The sequence below is a fragment of the Protomyctophum bolini genome, assembly GCF_963924005.1.
Source record: "Protomyctophum bolini genome assembly, chromosome: 4".
Lineage (NCBI taxonomy): Eukaryota > Metazoa > Chordata > Actinopteri > Myctophiformes > Myctophidae > Protomyctophum > Protomyctophum bolini.
In genome coordinates this window covers 30879476-30895146 of record NC_137865.1, presented here as the reverse complement: position 1 = coordinate 30895146, position 15671 = coordinate 30879476, and the positions used below count along the sequence as shown (strand labels likewise).

The window sequence follows — 15671 nt, the reverse complement described above, 5'->3', positions numbered from 1 at the left end:
GCATACAAGGAAACCGCTATCAAGGTGCACACACCTGTTGTAAAGAAAACAGCTTTCAGTAAATATTAAAGAACAATGTAAAGGACCATTTTCATTAACCTTATTCTCATGAGAATATGATAGCATTTCTGTCTACTGACTCTGTCACTAACACTTCAGAAAGAAACCCATACCAGTGACCTCATCAATGGTGAATCAGAGCAAATAGAGACTGCAGGCTTTCTATTCCTTGAAAGTTAATACAAATCTAAATTAAAATGCGAAATCTTGTTAAATAAAACCTGCCTAATGATGATATCCAAGTCCACAGAAGAAGTAGAAAATAATTGTACCATTTTTCATGAGCATTAGTGAGGAGAACCAATTTAAGATATGTTGAAAATGGGTGAAGTTACCCTTTAATGGTTAGAAAATAAGGTGCAAAACTAGTTTGTGTGTGGATACTACTTTAGCTGCAGTCAGATACCGTAATCAGGCTAATAAGGTTATAAGGATATAATTTGTTTCCATAATTACTTTATGGTTCGGTTTCAGATAAAGTTCTGAATTTGGCATAATTTTAGCATAAAGACAGTACTACCTGTACGGTTCATAGTCTTTTTTAATAAAGTATTCAATCAATCAATAAATCAATCAATCAAAATCTTTACCCGAGAGGATGAACAGACCACCTCCAGTGACAGATATCTTGACCTTGTGTTCCAACATCCTGCCAATCTTCATGAGTCCAAGAACGATGGAAGTCACTCCCCCCAGCAGGAAAGCCACAAACATCAGAGCTCGGCAGACATGGATGTGAGCTGTCCAAAATACAATATTAAACAGGAAGCGAGTTATTGACAAAATTCCAAATGGCCACCTAAAGCAGTGCTTTGCAACCCTTTTCATATCAAGGTCCACCATTTATTCGGCACTTCAGCCACAGACCACCATCACTATCAGACACAAAAATAAACAACCTGTATTGATGTTGGTACCATAGGAGAGATAAGGCAGACGTTGATCAAAATAAGGATTATTAATTGTGTAAACTTCTTGTAAATGAAGTATCATAATGCAGGTGTTTAACAATAATTTAACTCTTGAGAGCGTAAAATGAAACCAAATGGACCTGTCAGGGTCCACTCGTGGTCCCTGGACCACTGGTTTAAAACCACTTGCCTAAACTGCTGGTAGTCTCAAATTATGGTTTGGGGAATGTATAGGAACAGAGGCAACATGATTTATTGTTATGATCATGATTTATTGTTATGATCATGTTGCCTCTGTCTGTTTATATAGTTTCTTTATGCAACTGTTGAGGTTTGTAGTAATCATTTAAGATCACTTTAGGACCTGCGGCTTCCTATGTCACATCACACAATCAAATAATTATTTATCCTTGTGACAAAAATGACCATACACTTTTTCTTGCAATGTTTCCGGACCTTAATGACCAAATTAATAGCAGGCACACAGTTGCTCCTGATCAGTGCATTGTAGGACTGGATTGTTTTTAAATTTCAGGCATGGTCTTTAACAGATCATAATCTAGAAATACCATAGTGTTAGACCACCTTTCATCAAAGCATGTACAGTACAATTAATTCTAAAACAAGTAAAAAAAACTATTCCCCTCACACAATGTTGTACATCTTCTTGTAGCCTACCTGGTAAGCCCAAAAAAGTTCCAGAGCTCCAAAGGCCGCTCTGGCTTTCCTTGAAAGTGAATGTTGTTTTCCAGTTATCGTGAAACAGAGTCACCCCCATTAGGACCCAGCCGGTGACGCCAAACAGAAACCACGTTACATCCAGCAATGCTCTCATGGTTACACTACAGATGTTCTACAAACTTTCTGTCTGTCTGTCTCAAAAGGAGAGAGGAGGCAAGCAGGGTTTTTTTAAATACAGTACCGCATTGTCAAGCAGTATAGCAACAATATATTAAAATAAAGATGCACAATGCTTCCTAAATATCTTTCAAATGATGTCATATAAGCATTGTTGACCTTGAGTCTCTCCTGACACCGTCATTGATGCAGTCTGACTCAGGAGGAGTACACAATCCTCTGATTGTTAGTCAGAGGATTGTCTGAGCAGCAGCAAAAGATTTTGCTACATTCCACCTAACAAGTTTCAAAACGGATCATCCTTCCCAGATCGCTGTCAGCAACCTTTTCCAGACATAATTAATCATACATGTATAGGCTTTTGGTGAATTGTGGTGCAGATTCATGTCACATGAGCACATGGTCCCAGATAAATGTCTTTAGTGCTTTCCTGTTGTACCTCTCTCTCCATACTGTATGCTCTGTGATTATCATATTATTTTCAGCCAATGGTGATATCAGCCAGATGTAACACGTTACCCTGCATCCGCTTGTGTTTATTTTGCTCAAGGTTCAATTTCCAGCAGAAGACAACAATATCTTCCACTGTGGATAACTTGTGGTTTAACATTTTTTGGAGACATAGGCCTATACAATATGTCTCTACCGTACACTCACACACACACACACACACACACACACACACACACACACACACACACACACACACACACACACACACACACACACACACACACACACACACACACACACACACACATTTAGTTATTTATTTAACGCACGCACGCACGCAAAGTCGCACGTACACACACACACACACACACACACACACACACACACACACACACACACACACACACACACACACACACACACACACACACACACACACACACACACACACACTGTGTCTGTGTGTTACATCACCTTGTTCAAGTCAGTCGACAGGTCATGTCTAAAGGACCACTTCACCACTTTTCAACCTATCTTCATAATATAATTGGTCCTCACTAATGTTCATGATAAAATAGCACAATTGTTTTCTAATCGGCCTGTGTCTCATATAGGAGGTCTGTGGGCAGTTCAGAAACCTGTCCACCAGCGACATCATCGTTAGGCTGATTAAACAACATTTAAAAATATTTTTATATTGTTATTATCATGAGAACGATGGGCGATGGCTTCCATTTTCGCATTCCAACTTTTCAGGAATAGAAAGCGTGCAGTTTCTGTTAGCTTCGATTCCCCATCGATGATGTCACTGGTGGACAGGTTTCTGAACTGCCCACAACCACAACGAGACACAGACTGACTGATTAGAATAGTTTTTTTTTTTGCAATTGTATGTCATGAACATTAGTGAGGACCAATTATATGAAGATATATAGTAGCCTATTGGTACTGTACTGATGGCGCTGGCTGGTTGAATATTTTTAGCAATACTTTTGCTGCTTTAAAATGCAGACTTTGCATCCAGCACAAGGTTCAAAACTCAATATTACTCAATATTATCAGAGGCAGAGCCAACTGAGCGTGGTTGACAACTGCTGTGCATTGCAATGAGGCGGCGGCTTTTTTTTCTTCTAATTTAGTTGCCTAACTTGCCTTCAAGTTAGGCAACTGATTATGGAGCCATTCCAAACAAAGCAAACAGACATTAACTATAGCTTAACAGGCAGAGAGTAAAATCACTCTCTCTCTACCACTATTCTTTTGCATGTTTATGACAGTGTTTTTTACAGTGGTGATCCGGGGACCACCACTGGTCCTTAAGGGGGCTCCATGGTCTCCAGCTATATGGAAAGCGTTGGTAACCAAAATGGACTTACAGATCTTGAGAGCGTAAAATTAAACCAAATGTGGACCCATAGGGTCCATTTGGTTTCATTTTTTTTAATACTCTCAAGAGTTAATCTTTTGTTAAACATCTGCATTACGAGATGTCTCCACAATTAGAGAATGTAGAAGAATTGTTATTTTGATCAATATTCGTCTGTTATCTGGACTGGTTATGGTGGCTACTAGTACTACCACATCAATACAGCATGGATTGTGGACTAAATGTAATCCAATTGGGATGAAAACATATTCTAGGGTTGTGTTTTAGAGGTTAAATGTCATCGAATGGTGGTCCGTGGCTCAAATGCCGAATAAATAACGGGCCTTGATATGAAAAACAACTGGTCTTTTAGTGGTCTACTATAACTATGATGATGATTGTCGCACCCTCTTCCCTCCTTCTACCACCTTCTACGCGTTCATTGCGTCCGTTGAGGACGTGGCGGTTCTCCACCAATGCAATCACATTGGCTGCCCTGAAGTGGCCCAATGAATGGCTCCCGTCGCATCCTGCCCTGAAGTGGACCAATGAACGTCTGCCGTCGCATCCGCTCCCACGGACTCCCATTGGCTGGTGGAGGTTTTAGCGCCGGAAACGTAAGAAGGGTGTGTATCCGGGGCGGGTCTAAAAAATTGAAACGAAGTTCACATACTCCTGAAGAAACCGGGTGAGTACTCTTGAACAAATGTTTGTTTATTATAATATCGCATATTACTCGGAACTCATGCTTTAGCACCGCCATGACTTTATCAACCGCAGGGCGAGCCCTCTATGAACAGTAGACGGGTTACATAACAAACCCAAATACGGTAACTTTACTTATTATTAGAAGCTAACGGTGTTGAAAGCTACGTGAGCTAACCATAGAGTTGGAGCTAACCTCAGTTCTTCTGATGATGATAATAATGTGTTGTTGGTCATTGAGCCATTGTTGTCGTGGTAAAGAGACACTCAATCATATGATTTTAAACTGATCCGTGTGGAGAAGATGCAAACACTGAGAGCAGAATGGAGATAGATTTAGAATGTAAAATAATTACAATTGTAAGTAACTTAGTTAGCTAACCAACAATTCCGTTGTAAAGCCAAAGGTACGTTGTTGGTAGTATTCTAGAATTAAATCATATGAGTTATAGCATTGAAAAGACCAAATAAGGAATGTGGTGTTGACTACCCTACATCCGAATACTAGCAGAAATTCCAATTCATTCTGCACTGGCTGAGTGTACACGTATGCAGTGGGATTTGTGAATGGACAGTGTGGAATGTCATGTTGGTGTGTTACAGACTGTTTTGTTATGTGTACTGAGGCTGAGACAAATATTGACGTGAGGGACTGGGTGTCAATCAATTTTAGACCACGGGTCAACGTTCTTCAGGCCAAGGACCCCCTAGCTGAGAGAGAGATGAAGCAGGGACCCCCACTACATAAAATTGTGTTGCAAATTCAACTTTTTCATAGTTTTCATAGAAACCTTCATAGACTTGTTTGACAGCACTATAAGCATCAGTTTATGTTGTATTCATGTTAATTAATGTGTATATTCAGTAGGGATGCACCGAAATTGAAATTCTTGGCCGAAACCGAATACCGAATATAGGAAACAGTTGGCCGAATACCGAATATCCAAATATGATTAATATTATACATCTTTTTTTCCTACCATTGCTGTCATGGCCGTACCTTAAAGCTACCTGATTTATGGCAAAATAAATGGTTATGGCAAAACTTAACTTAACTTAAATAATAATCACTATTATGGGCCCATAAAACATTTATTCAGCCCTTTTGAATGCATTAATTGCATACACTATTCGGTGGTATATTTTCTGCCTATTCGGGCTGAAACCGAATAGGCCTAAAATGAATTTTTAGCCATTTTCTGCCGAACATTTTCTGCGGCTGAATCACTAGCATCACTAGTTAAAATAGTATGTTTATACAGAGTAAGTACAGAATATATAATCTCTCAATCACCTGGTAATGACTGTGACACAGTCCTGTATCTGAAAGGTCAGAAATGCAGTCCTTGCAACCACAATGTTTCCAGCCAGACAGGTCTAGTCCAGAATGCCACTTAAGCACTATATACTTTGTTGTACAACAAATAGCAAAGATTGTTGACCTACAAGCTTGTAGATGTTTGGAAAATTTGAAAGATTTAGAAAGCTTTTGCCTATAATGCCATGTTGAAAGTGGTTATCACTTAACATACCTACACCCGCACAGTATAATTGGTATGAAGTGTAACTGAATATCGCTGTTTTAGTATCCTCACTTAACCCATTAACCAGTTTGATTCTACAAATGTTATGTTATGGTTATGGCAAAACTTTACTTAAATAATAATCACTATTATGGATCCATAAAACATTTATTCAGCTCTTTGAATGCATTAATTGCATACACTATTCGGTGATATATTTTCTGCCTATTTGGGCCGAAACCGAATAGGCAGAAAATTCATATTTAGCCATTTTCTGCCGAATATTTTCTGCCGAATATTTTCTGCGGCCGAATATTCGGTGCATCACTAATATTCAGACATTTAACCACTCAAGCTGTCAATACTTAAATCTGACCATTCACTCTGTACTTGGTCTGTTCACCCCCCCCCCCCACTACCAAAAATAGGATATCTACAATCTCAACACCTTGCAGTGCTGTTTTTGGCTAAAGTTCTCAGAATAGGGATGCTAGGTTAATGGTGGTTAATGTAAAATAAAATATCCCATCACACATAATGGTGATCCCGTTTCAAATGTGATTTATTGTGCAGCCCGACAATTAAGTAATAGTAAGATTCTCTGTTCAATTCGATTGTAAATCTACGGGATTGAGTGACCGCTGTGATGTGTGCCTTGAATGAGAGCTGACTGTCCAGGACAACACGGTTCTTGGCTGTCGACATTGAAGTTACCAGGGCGTTGTCTATGACACTGGTCTCCAACAGTGGGCCGGGACCCATTTGTGGATTGCGGAATGTTGAAAAATCAAAGCTAGATCTGCTATTTTTGAAAGATCGTGAAAATGTGGCGCAAATCTTTGAATACCGGTATATGCTTTTCACACACACACACACACACACACACACACACACACTGGAATAGCATATTTTCAGATAGGGGTCGTGGCCTATTACATATAATTGTTGGGGTCCTTCGTCCTTGACATGAAATAGTTTGAGAACCACTGATATAGAAACATGTTTTTCAGAAAACTGTCATGATTTTGAAGACATTTTGTAGAATCTGGCATCAGTCCTAAATGGGTTAATGTAAACCTTTCACTAAACAATAATTTGCACTTTTCCTTTTCTCAGTGTCTGCCCCAGACAATTCTTAAGAAGAACCGAGGATGGAGCTTCGGCCGCTCATCATGTGCTTTGCGCTCTGCGTGGTCTACGCCACCAGCAAACCCACCGAGAAGAAGGACCGGGTGCATCACGAAGACCAGCTCAGCAACCGAGAGCACGACGACGCAGACAACTTCGACTACGACCACGAAGCCTTCCTGGGGCAGGAAGAGGCCAAGACCTTCGACCAGCTCACGCCAGAGGAGAGCAAGGAGAGACTTGGGTAATGATGGCGTGTTTTATAGGCGTGGCTTTCTCTCAGGCTAGCTGAGGCTAAAAGCGTGTGTGTGTGTTTGCAGACACAACATTGTAGAATAAACACAAATATACATGTGTATAGTTGTCCATAGTCCACAGACCCTCGCAGCTACAAGGACATGGCAATCATAATGAGAGCTTGAGATTAAACAATCTGTTACTTTGACAACTACCATGCTACTATCAATTCTATTTTAACAATCCAATTAGGCTTGTAAAATGGTAGAGGTCAAATCTGGTATATCCATCAGCTACTGTGGCTGCCTGGTGGACGAAACATATTTGGTTTTGTGTGTAAATGGTGCACTTATATAGTGCTTTTATCCAAAGCGCTTTACATACAGTAGATTGTGCATTACATTGTGTTACATTGGTGCCGTGACCCGGATCGGGTTTCCCTGTGGGAGGAGGTCAAAAGGGGGGTGAGTGTAGCAGAGTGGCTCAGAGCCTCTGCCTGATGGCCACAAAAGTCTAATATCTCCCCTGGTCCAAAGAGATATCCCTTTGGTCTAGTGGATGTTAAGATGTGGGACTTTCACGCGGGAGGCCAGAGTTCGAATCCCGGGTGTTACATTGGCAACACTGATGGCGGGGGAAACCATGCAAGGCACCATCCTGCTCATCGGGAGCAATTAGAGATCCAGATTCTTGCGACACTTCGACACCAACTCTGGGGGATCCCGGGATCGAACTGGGAACCTCACACTTCCCATCCGGCTGTTCTACCGGTCTACTCTAGACCTGATCCACTGCCGTGTGTGTGTGTGTGTGTGTGTGTGTGTGCATGGCTGTTCTACCGGACACTCTACCCCTGATCCACTGCCGTGTGTGTGTATGTGTATGGCTGCGTGCTTGCTAAGCTTTCTATCCGTGTCTCTGCAGTATGCTGGTGGAGCGGATAGATGAGGACAAGGATGGTTTCGTGACGGCGGAGGAGATGAAGAAGTGGATCAAACACGCACAGAAGAGATGGATCTACGATGACGTGGACCGACAGTGGAAGAGTCACGACCTCAACGGTGACGGCTTCGTCTCCTGGGAGGAGTACAAAAACGCCACATACGGATACATTCTTGGTACGGGACGGTGTCAATTCCGTTGACTAAAGCGACGACGAAGAATGCTCGACTACCTTTTTCCATGTGACGAAAACTAAGCTAAGACAATTTCATCGACAAATAAAATGTCATCGACAAATAAAAACTACCTAGACTAAAATGTTAGGGAGGGACTAGTAGAGAAAAGACCAAAAGACATTTCTCACAATGTAGGCTTGTAGATTGACTATTTTCAGCATGCAATCAAGTATAAAATTGCCTTTTTTGCAGACAAATTCAACTGTAGATTTAGTAGACTAAAACTACATTACATTTTTTTCTAAAGACTAGAATTGAACTAAAAAAAATTGTCGTGACTCTGAACACTCCCTCTCAATGGCTGCATTTCACTACATTACATGTGTATACAAGTATTTCATCATACAGTCACATCATGTATAGGACGAGTATGGTGTCATGTTGCTTTTGTCTCTCAGATGATCCTGATCCTGAGGACGGCTTCAGTTACAGACAGATGATGGCTCGTGACGAGAGGAGGTTCAACATGGCCGACCTGGACACGGACATGAAGGCCAACAAGGAGGAGTTCACTGCCTTTCTTCACCCCGAGGAGTACGACCACATGAAAGACATCGTTGTGTTGGTGAGGGACGCGCACATACATACCCTCACTTTACTATTGCTGTGTTGGTGAGGGACATAACAGTTTTGGTACAATGGGCATGTTGATCCTAACCCGACATTGGTATCAGCAATTATGAGGATGATGTTTTAATAGACAAATCATATAGCAATTGTTTTGGTAATCACTACATCTTCGGAGGATGTGACATTTTATCATCTTTCGAGCTGTCCGCCATGCGCACATGGAATGTAAGCAGGAAGTCGCCTGGTGGTTTTACATTACATAGGGGTTGGACAGGAACACTATTGCCTAACAACCTGGCATAATACAGATAGTGACAAATGTTGATTTGTCAAGGAGGAATCAGTATTCTATTTCTGACCAATTAGGTACTTTAATGCTGAAAAGATGTCCTTACTGCTGTACCTGTTTGAATCAATTACATTTCCTTGTGTTCCTTGTGCTCTCTTTCTGTAGGAAACCATGGAAGACATTGATAAGAATGGGGATGGCCTTATAGACTTGGATGAGTACATAGGTGAGTTTTAACTGAACAGACCATAATCAATCATACATTATTCATCAACATCACACTGGTGCTTATTTTATTACTGGTGGCATAAGGTGTCACAGTGTCAAGTAGCGAAAGAATAAACAATGGAGCAGATGGGTCAACGGGGTTAAACACAGCTGAATGTAACATTAATTCTGTCATTTTGTATTGTAACTGAGTATGGTTTCGGTGCGCGCTGCTTTAAGTGAAGGTGGGGGCCGCATGTGGCCCCTGGGCCGCCAGTTGCCCATGTATGCACTATAATGTGCGTCCGTGTCCTGTAGGTGACATGTACAACCAGGAGGGGGATCCTGCCGAGCCAGAGTGGGTGAAGACGGAGAGGGAGCAATTCACGGAGTTCCGAGACAAGAACAAAGATGGGAAGATGGACAAGGAGGAGACCAGAGACTGGATCCTGCCCAGCGACTATGACCACGCAGAGGCAGAAGCCAAGCACCTGGTCTACGAGTCAGACACAGACAAGGTGTGTATGCCGTTTGGCCACTTTCAGCATGTTCTGCCATGTCATTTGGCCAAAGCGCATCGCTTCATGACGCATTGTGAGCTTGTAGATAATGTTAGTTTTTCTTCTTTTTTTTTGTTGATACCTATTTTGTGCCGAGAGCGTCCCTCCTTAGCAGTGTTGCCATGTCTGCTTATTATAAGTGACTTTGGGCTTCTTTTTCTGTAAAGTTGCTTGCATATATTGGTAGTTGCAGCCAGGTTGCTTTGTGGCCCAATGTGAGCTTGTCAGCAATTTATTATTCTGGCCAAGTGTTAAATTAATCTGACATACATCATTTAATAAATGTCATGTGGGTGTTAAGTGGGGGGGGGAAGCTTTTTTTTTTGTTTTTCAACAATAGATACTGCACTCTGCGCTGTTCCTTCATCTGTACTCCATAGATTAAACAGCATTATTTATCTACTCGATCATGCAGGGCAGGGATGTTGTTTTCCAAAAAGAACATGAACCACAGGTCTGTCTGCTGTGCGTAACCATGGAGCTGCTATAGTACTATTGGGGACTTTCTTTCTTCATCTCGTTTAAATATGAGAACTTCTAAATTGTAAATGGTGCATTTATATAGCGCCTTTATCCAAGGCGCTTTACATAGATTGTGCATTACATTCACCCATTCATACACCGATGGCAGCGGAAACCATGCAAGGCACCAACTAGCACATCTGGAGCAATTAGGGGTTCAGTGTCTTGCTCAAGGACACTTCGACAGTAACTCTGGGGGAGCCCGGGTTCGAACTGGCAACCTTGCGGTTCCACAAACATGTTTGGCTCGTCATAATCTGTTATGGAAAGAACAAACAAAGAACTAGGGTTTTCACGCATACCGCTCGCGGTGACCCCCTAATCTAAAGCACTATGACCACTGTTCCTCTTCCTGAGGCCTTTAATGGCTTTACACATAACGCCAGTGCAGCCGGCTTTTAAAGTGAATGACGCCTTCTAAAACTTTGACACGTGTTTGACTACCACAACAATTGCAGCCAGGCTGTATTTCTAACGGTTGTCTTTTATTCAACTGATGTTGAGTGTTTGTGCATGGTGATGATCATCAAGGCTTACAAATGTGGTATTCTCTGCGCTTAGGATGGGCGTTTGACCAAGGCCGAGATCGTGGACAAGTATGACCTGTTTGTAGGCAGCCAGGCGACCGACTTCGGCGAGGCCCTGGCTCGACACGACGAGTTCTAACACTGACACACCTAAGAGACTTTGTGCTCGTCTGCCTGCCGCAGCACACACACACCGCCCCTCTCATGGTGCACAGAGTGTTTTCCAGTGAGACCAGGCCATCTACTCCAGCACCACGGACAATAATTTATTTGATTTTTCTTGAATGGGTCCCATTGTACATACTAGCATTCTACGCAGTGTGCTTATGTATGTGAACCACATGTCCTCGTGCTCAAGTAATGCATCAGTTTTGCCCAGCTCTCTGCTTCCACCACTACCCTTACCTCGCCTAGGTCTGGATAAGGGCAAACAGTGTTTTTGACACTTGCATTATGTGTGGATCAACTTTTGAATATTTTTGTTGTTGTTTTTTTGAAAGGATGACTCTGTAATATATCATAGCCATGTTTTGTTACAGTGGCCTCATTAGAACAATAATTCTGTTTAGGCGTTGCAGTAAACACAATAGCTTGTTTAGCATCAGTTTTCCCGTAAAGCACTGGACCATGAAGCATAAAGCAAGAGTTTTGACCTTTAGAATTTATCTTTTACTCCTCTTGTGTGGTCAGACCACACAAGAGGAGTCGAAAGAGGAGTAGATTTTAAATTCCATTGCCAATGAAGACTGTTATGGACTAGTGCAATATTGTATCACTAGTGGTGGGACCATAGAGCATCTAACATGCTGATCCCCATTGTCACCATTATTATTGCGGGTTATTGCCTCTTTGTGCTAATTGAAGGAGTCTAAATTAATTCGGCTGTCTCTGACAGACTGATGGCTGCTTTGTCCTAGATTGCTGCCTCCTTTATGTCCTTCCCAACGCGCCATTCAAAACCTCGATAGGGTTGTGTAAAGACCCTGCCTCTGATTGGCCTACCGACAATGCCGGTCTTTGCACAAAAAACAAACTCCCATACTAAATTATACGAAGATAATTCTTATTACAACTTAAGCATGACTCAGTGTAACTTTATTACTACTGAGGCAGAGAAATATCTACAACTCGGGGTGCTCCAAACTTTTAGAGTCCCAGAGTTTTGACGCGGCAGCAGCGCCCTGGACAGCGTGTGCAGACAGGCGGGGGCGGGTCTTTATGCAACTATCGGGTTTTGAATTACCTCTTCCCAACACCTCATTTCAAATGATTTCGACATTAAGTCATTGTGTGTTTGTTAATGAATGTTACTGAGTGCGTGCATGCTTGTGTGCGTGCATCTATAAGTTTGTAGACCTACTTTGTGTTTCGTGAGCTTGAACAACTTGCCTGTTTTTATGTCATGTTTTGAATTTTGATTGATCCTTTTCGTGTGCCAAGCAAAAAAACAACAAAACTATAATGATGTCCCCTTATGTGTTTTTGCAAAACAATCCTGTCCTTACGAACGAACGCACACACACACACACACACACACTATCTTCACAAAATCTGTGGAGGCGTTTCTATTACACGTATTATCCATTTGTAACCACTGTTAATTTTTATGCTATGTTGAATTGTATATGATATTGCTGTTGGCTTTTTTACATGCTCACTGCAGCGACAAGCCTTTCACTAGTGATTTGACTAATTAAGCTGTTGACTTGCAGATTGTGAGCTCTCTATCAAACAGGTCCAGTTTCTGTGATTGAGATGATATTCTCTCAATAAAAAAAACGAGACAAATGTAATCCGTTTGGGCTGAGCACTACTCTACAAACACACATCACACCCCATGAGAAAAGGCTGCTAACGTGACATTTTGTGAGAAGATCAATTCATGCACAATGCAAGACCAATTCTGAAGTCCAGTAGTGCTAATTTGTTTTCTGTTTGATTTGTTATTAAAGCATGTCACGTTTGATAGATTTGCTTTACCCTTCCATTGTGAGTTCTGTTCAGAAAGGCTGCGGCTCTATTCTCATTTTCCTCCATTTGACGGAAAGTAACTGTAAAGATAGTCTCTTGTTCTCTGAATTATTTTACCACCTCACTGTGCAATTCAGATCCCTCTTTGGGTAAATTGAGTGAATTTTACAGTGTAGGAGCTCATTCCACCCTAGTCATAGATGAATGCTACAATCATTATTTGGCTTTCACCTTCTTGCTTTGTTTAAGAATGCCCTGCCTAGTGTGTGTGTGATTTGACCCAGTGATCCAAGAAAAAAACATTAATTTACAGTAGCTGACTCCACCCCCATGGCCTTTCCACTGTCGCTAACTGGTAAAGTTTTCAGATTTCAAGTGAGTGAATATCTAGACCCTTTAGCTTTACATATCCTTACATGCAGGTATGTATGGGTGAACATCACGCACCCAACCCAAGAAGAATACATCTATCATTTTGCTTTTCCTCTAGTGCACCCTTTCATATCAAGGCCCTTTATTTATTCAGCATTTGAGCCACAGACCACCATTTGATGACATTTAGCCTTTCAGACCCTAAATGTCATCGGACACAGACCACCATTTGATGACATTTAGCCTTTCAGACCCTAAATGTCATCAGACACAGACCACCATTTGATGAGATTTAGCCTTTCAGACCCATTTGAGTCATGGACCACCATTTGATGACATTTAGGTCACATTCTCACCAGAGAGCTTTGCTGTGATTAAAATGAATGCTGCTGCGCATTTTCAGAAAGTACACTTCGTTTGGCAGGTGTGAAGGCTCATTCGAATCCTAATGCGTATCAAAGAACTGCATTTTACTCCGAGCAAAAACGGGGGTTTCGCTTCGCTTCCAATCGCACTTGATTACGATTCGGTGCAGGTGTGAATGCAATCCGCAGTAAATAAAGGAAATGAAGCAAACAATGTGGCGGGTGAGGAGCTGAACACAGTTGGAAAACGGAGAAGGCATATTTTACGCAGCGCAAAGATGTCCCGTTACCGTGGATCCTTGTTCTTGCGTTTACAGCACCCTGTCCACTGGTACATTGTGAGTGGGGATAAAATGGAATTTACTCAAGCAACTGTAGGGAAGCTGAACCTTTTGAAGTCAACTTCCTTTGGGCTTGCTTGTTGCATTTACAGCCTTTGTGAACAGTCAATTAAAGACAATCTGCCTAGTCACCTATCAAACTCAAAAGTTTCCAGAGAAAAGGTTTGAGATTGTGTTTACAGGTTGTAAAATGTCATCAGATGATGGCTTTTACTCACACATTCTAAACAAAACACTATGGTAAGGGTTAGCTCCAGATTGAGTAGTCAGTCATAACACTAAAGTCCTTTGCTGCAGTGTGGAGAATGAATGTAGTCTGCAAGGAAATCTCATTCTTAACCATTGAAAAACACATTTGTTTTTATTTGTATATACATTTACAACAACTGAGCTAAGCTTTTCAATTATCTTGATGTTATTTTCTTGAAAAGTATAGATCATATATTCTTGGTAAATATGATTAAAAATATGAATTACAGGTTGTGGGTTCATAACTACTGTACAACCAAGTTAATTTGTGCTACTGCCTATGCAAGTTTGTGCCATGAATGGCCAAACAGCATTTTATTCTGTTTATGTAGGTAATATACAGTACTTGAGTGAAGTACTCTTACTTAAAGAAAAGTGGCAGCAATGTAAAAGTACTCTATTACAACAAGTAAAATACCTACATTAAAATGTTTACTTGAAGGAGGAAAGTAGTAGCATCAAATTATACTTATACTCGAACGCTCACACAGTGGTGCCACGAGAACAGCCTGGCTCTAAACGTCAGCAAAACCAAGGAGCTTATTGTGGACTTCAGGAGGCCAGAGAGAGAGCACGCGCCCATTGTCATCAATGGTGCTGCAGTGGAGCAGGTCAGCGACTTCAAGTTCCTCTGGATAAACATCTCGAGGGACCTGAAGTGGGCCACACACACAACCACAGTGGTGAAAAAAGCCCAACAACGGCTCTACTGCCTGAGGCGCCTGAAGAAGTTCAGAGAGAGCTCCCGCATCCTCAGAGCATTCTATAAGAGCACCATCGAGAGTGTTCTGACGAGTGGCACCACTGCCTGGTTCAGAAATTGCACCGCTGCAGAACGGAAAACACTGCAGAGTAGTGCGAACAGCACAGCGCATCGTGGAAGGGGAGCTTTCCCCACTCCAGGAAATACATGAGAGACGTTGTGTGGCTAAAGCTGAGAACATTATCAGGGACATCCATCACCCCAGCCATAGCCTGTTCAAACCACTTCCGCGCCCACGGCTGGGCAAACGCTATATGAGCATCAAGAGCAGCACCACCAGACTCTTGAACAGTTTCTACTTGTCAACAATTAGACTGCTGAACAAGAGCTAGGACTGGTGACGCCACACAGACTGAACTGAATTGGTCTCCTTTAGTAGACTACTCTGTATATACACATAGGCTACATCACTTTATTTAATTATTTTTATATGCATACATATTGTACCATGTAGATTAGTCATGTACTATGCACTTTCTTTCTTTTAACTGCAATGATGAGCCTGCACAAACAAGA

At 41.7% G+C, this 15671-nt stretch overlaps 1 protein-coding gene across 1 annotated transcript; it reads left to right on the top strand.

Moving 5' to 3' along the window:
- The first annotated feature begins 4287 nt into the window (after positions 1–4287).
- On the top strand, positions 4288–13069 carry calub (calumenin b). The gene is made up of 7 exons (XM_080760932.1): positions 4288–4336; positions 6993–7248; positions 8166–8359; positions 8818–8984; positions 9444–9504; positions 9804–10003; positions 11129–13069. Exons 2-7 carry the CDS (start codon positions 7028–7030, stop codon positions 11231–11233), a joined length of 948 nt encoding a protein of 315 aa, XP_080617058.1. The 5' UTR covers positions 4288–4336; positions 6993–7027; the 3' UTR covers positions 11234–13069.
- Positions 13070–15671: the final 2602 nt, after the last annotated feature.

Bases quoted from the DNA above. Each gene is read 5' to 3' on its own strand.
- calub (XM_080760932.1), top strand. From the start codon at position 7,028: ATGGAGCTTCGGCCGCTCATCATGTGCTTTGCGCTCTGCGTGGTCTAC. The intron at 7,249-8,165 runs GTAATGATGGCG...GTGTCTCTGCAG, and splicing joins GAGAGCAAGGAGAGACTTGG to TATGCTGGTGGAGCGGATAG. The intron at 8,360-8,817 runs GTACGGGACGGT...TTTGTCTCTCAG, and splicing joins CACATACGGATACATTCTTG to ATGATCCTGATCCTGAGGAC.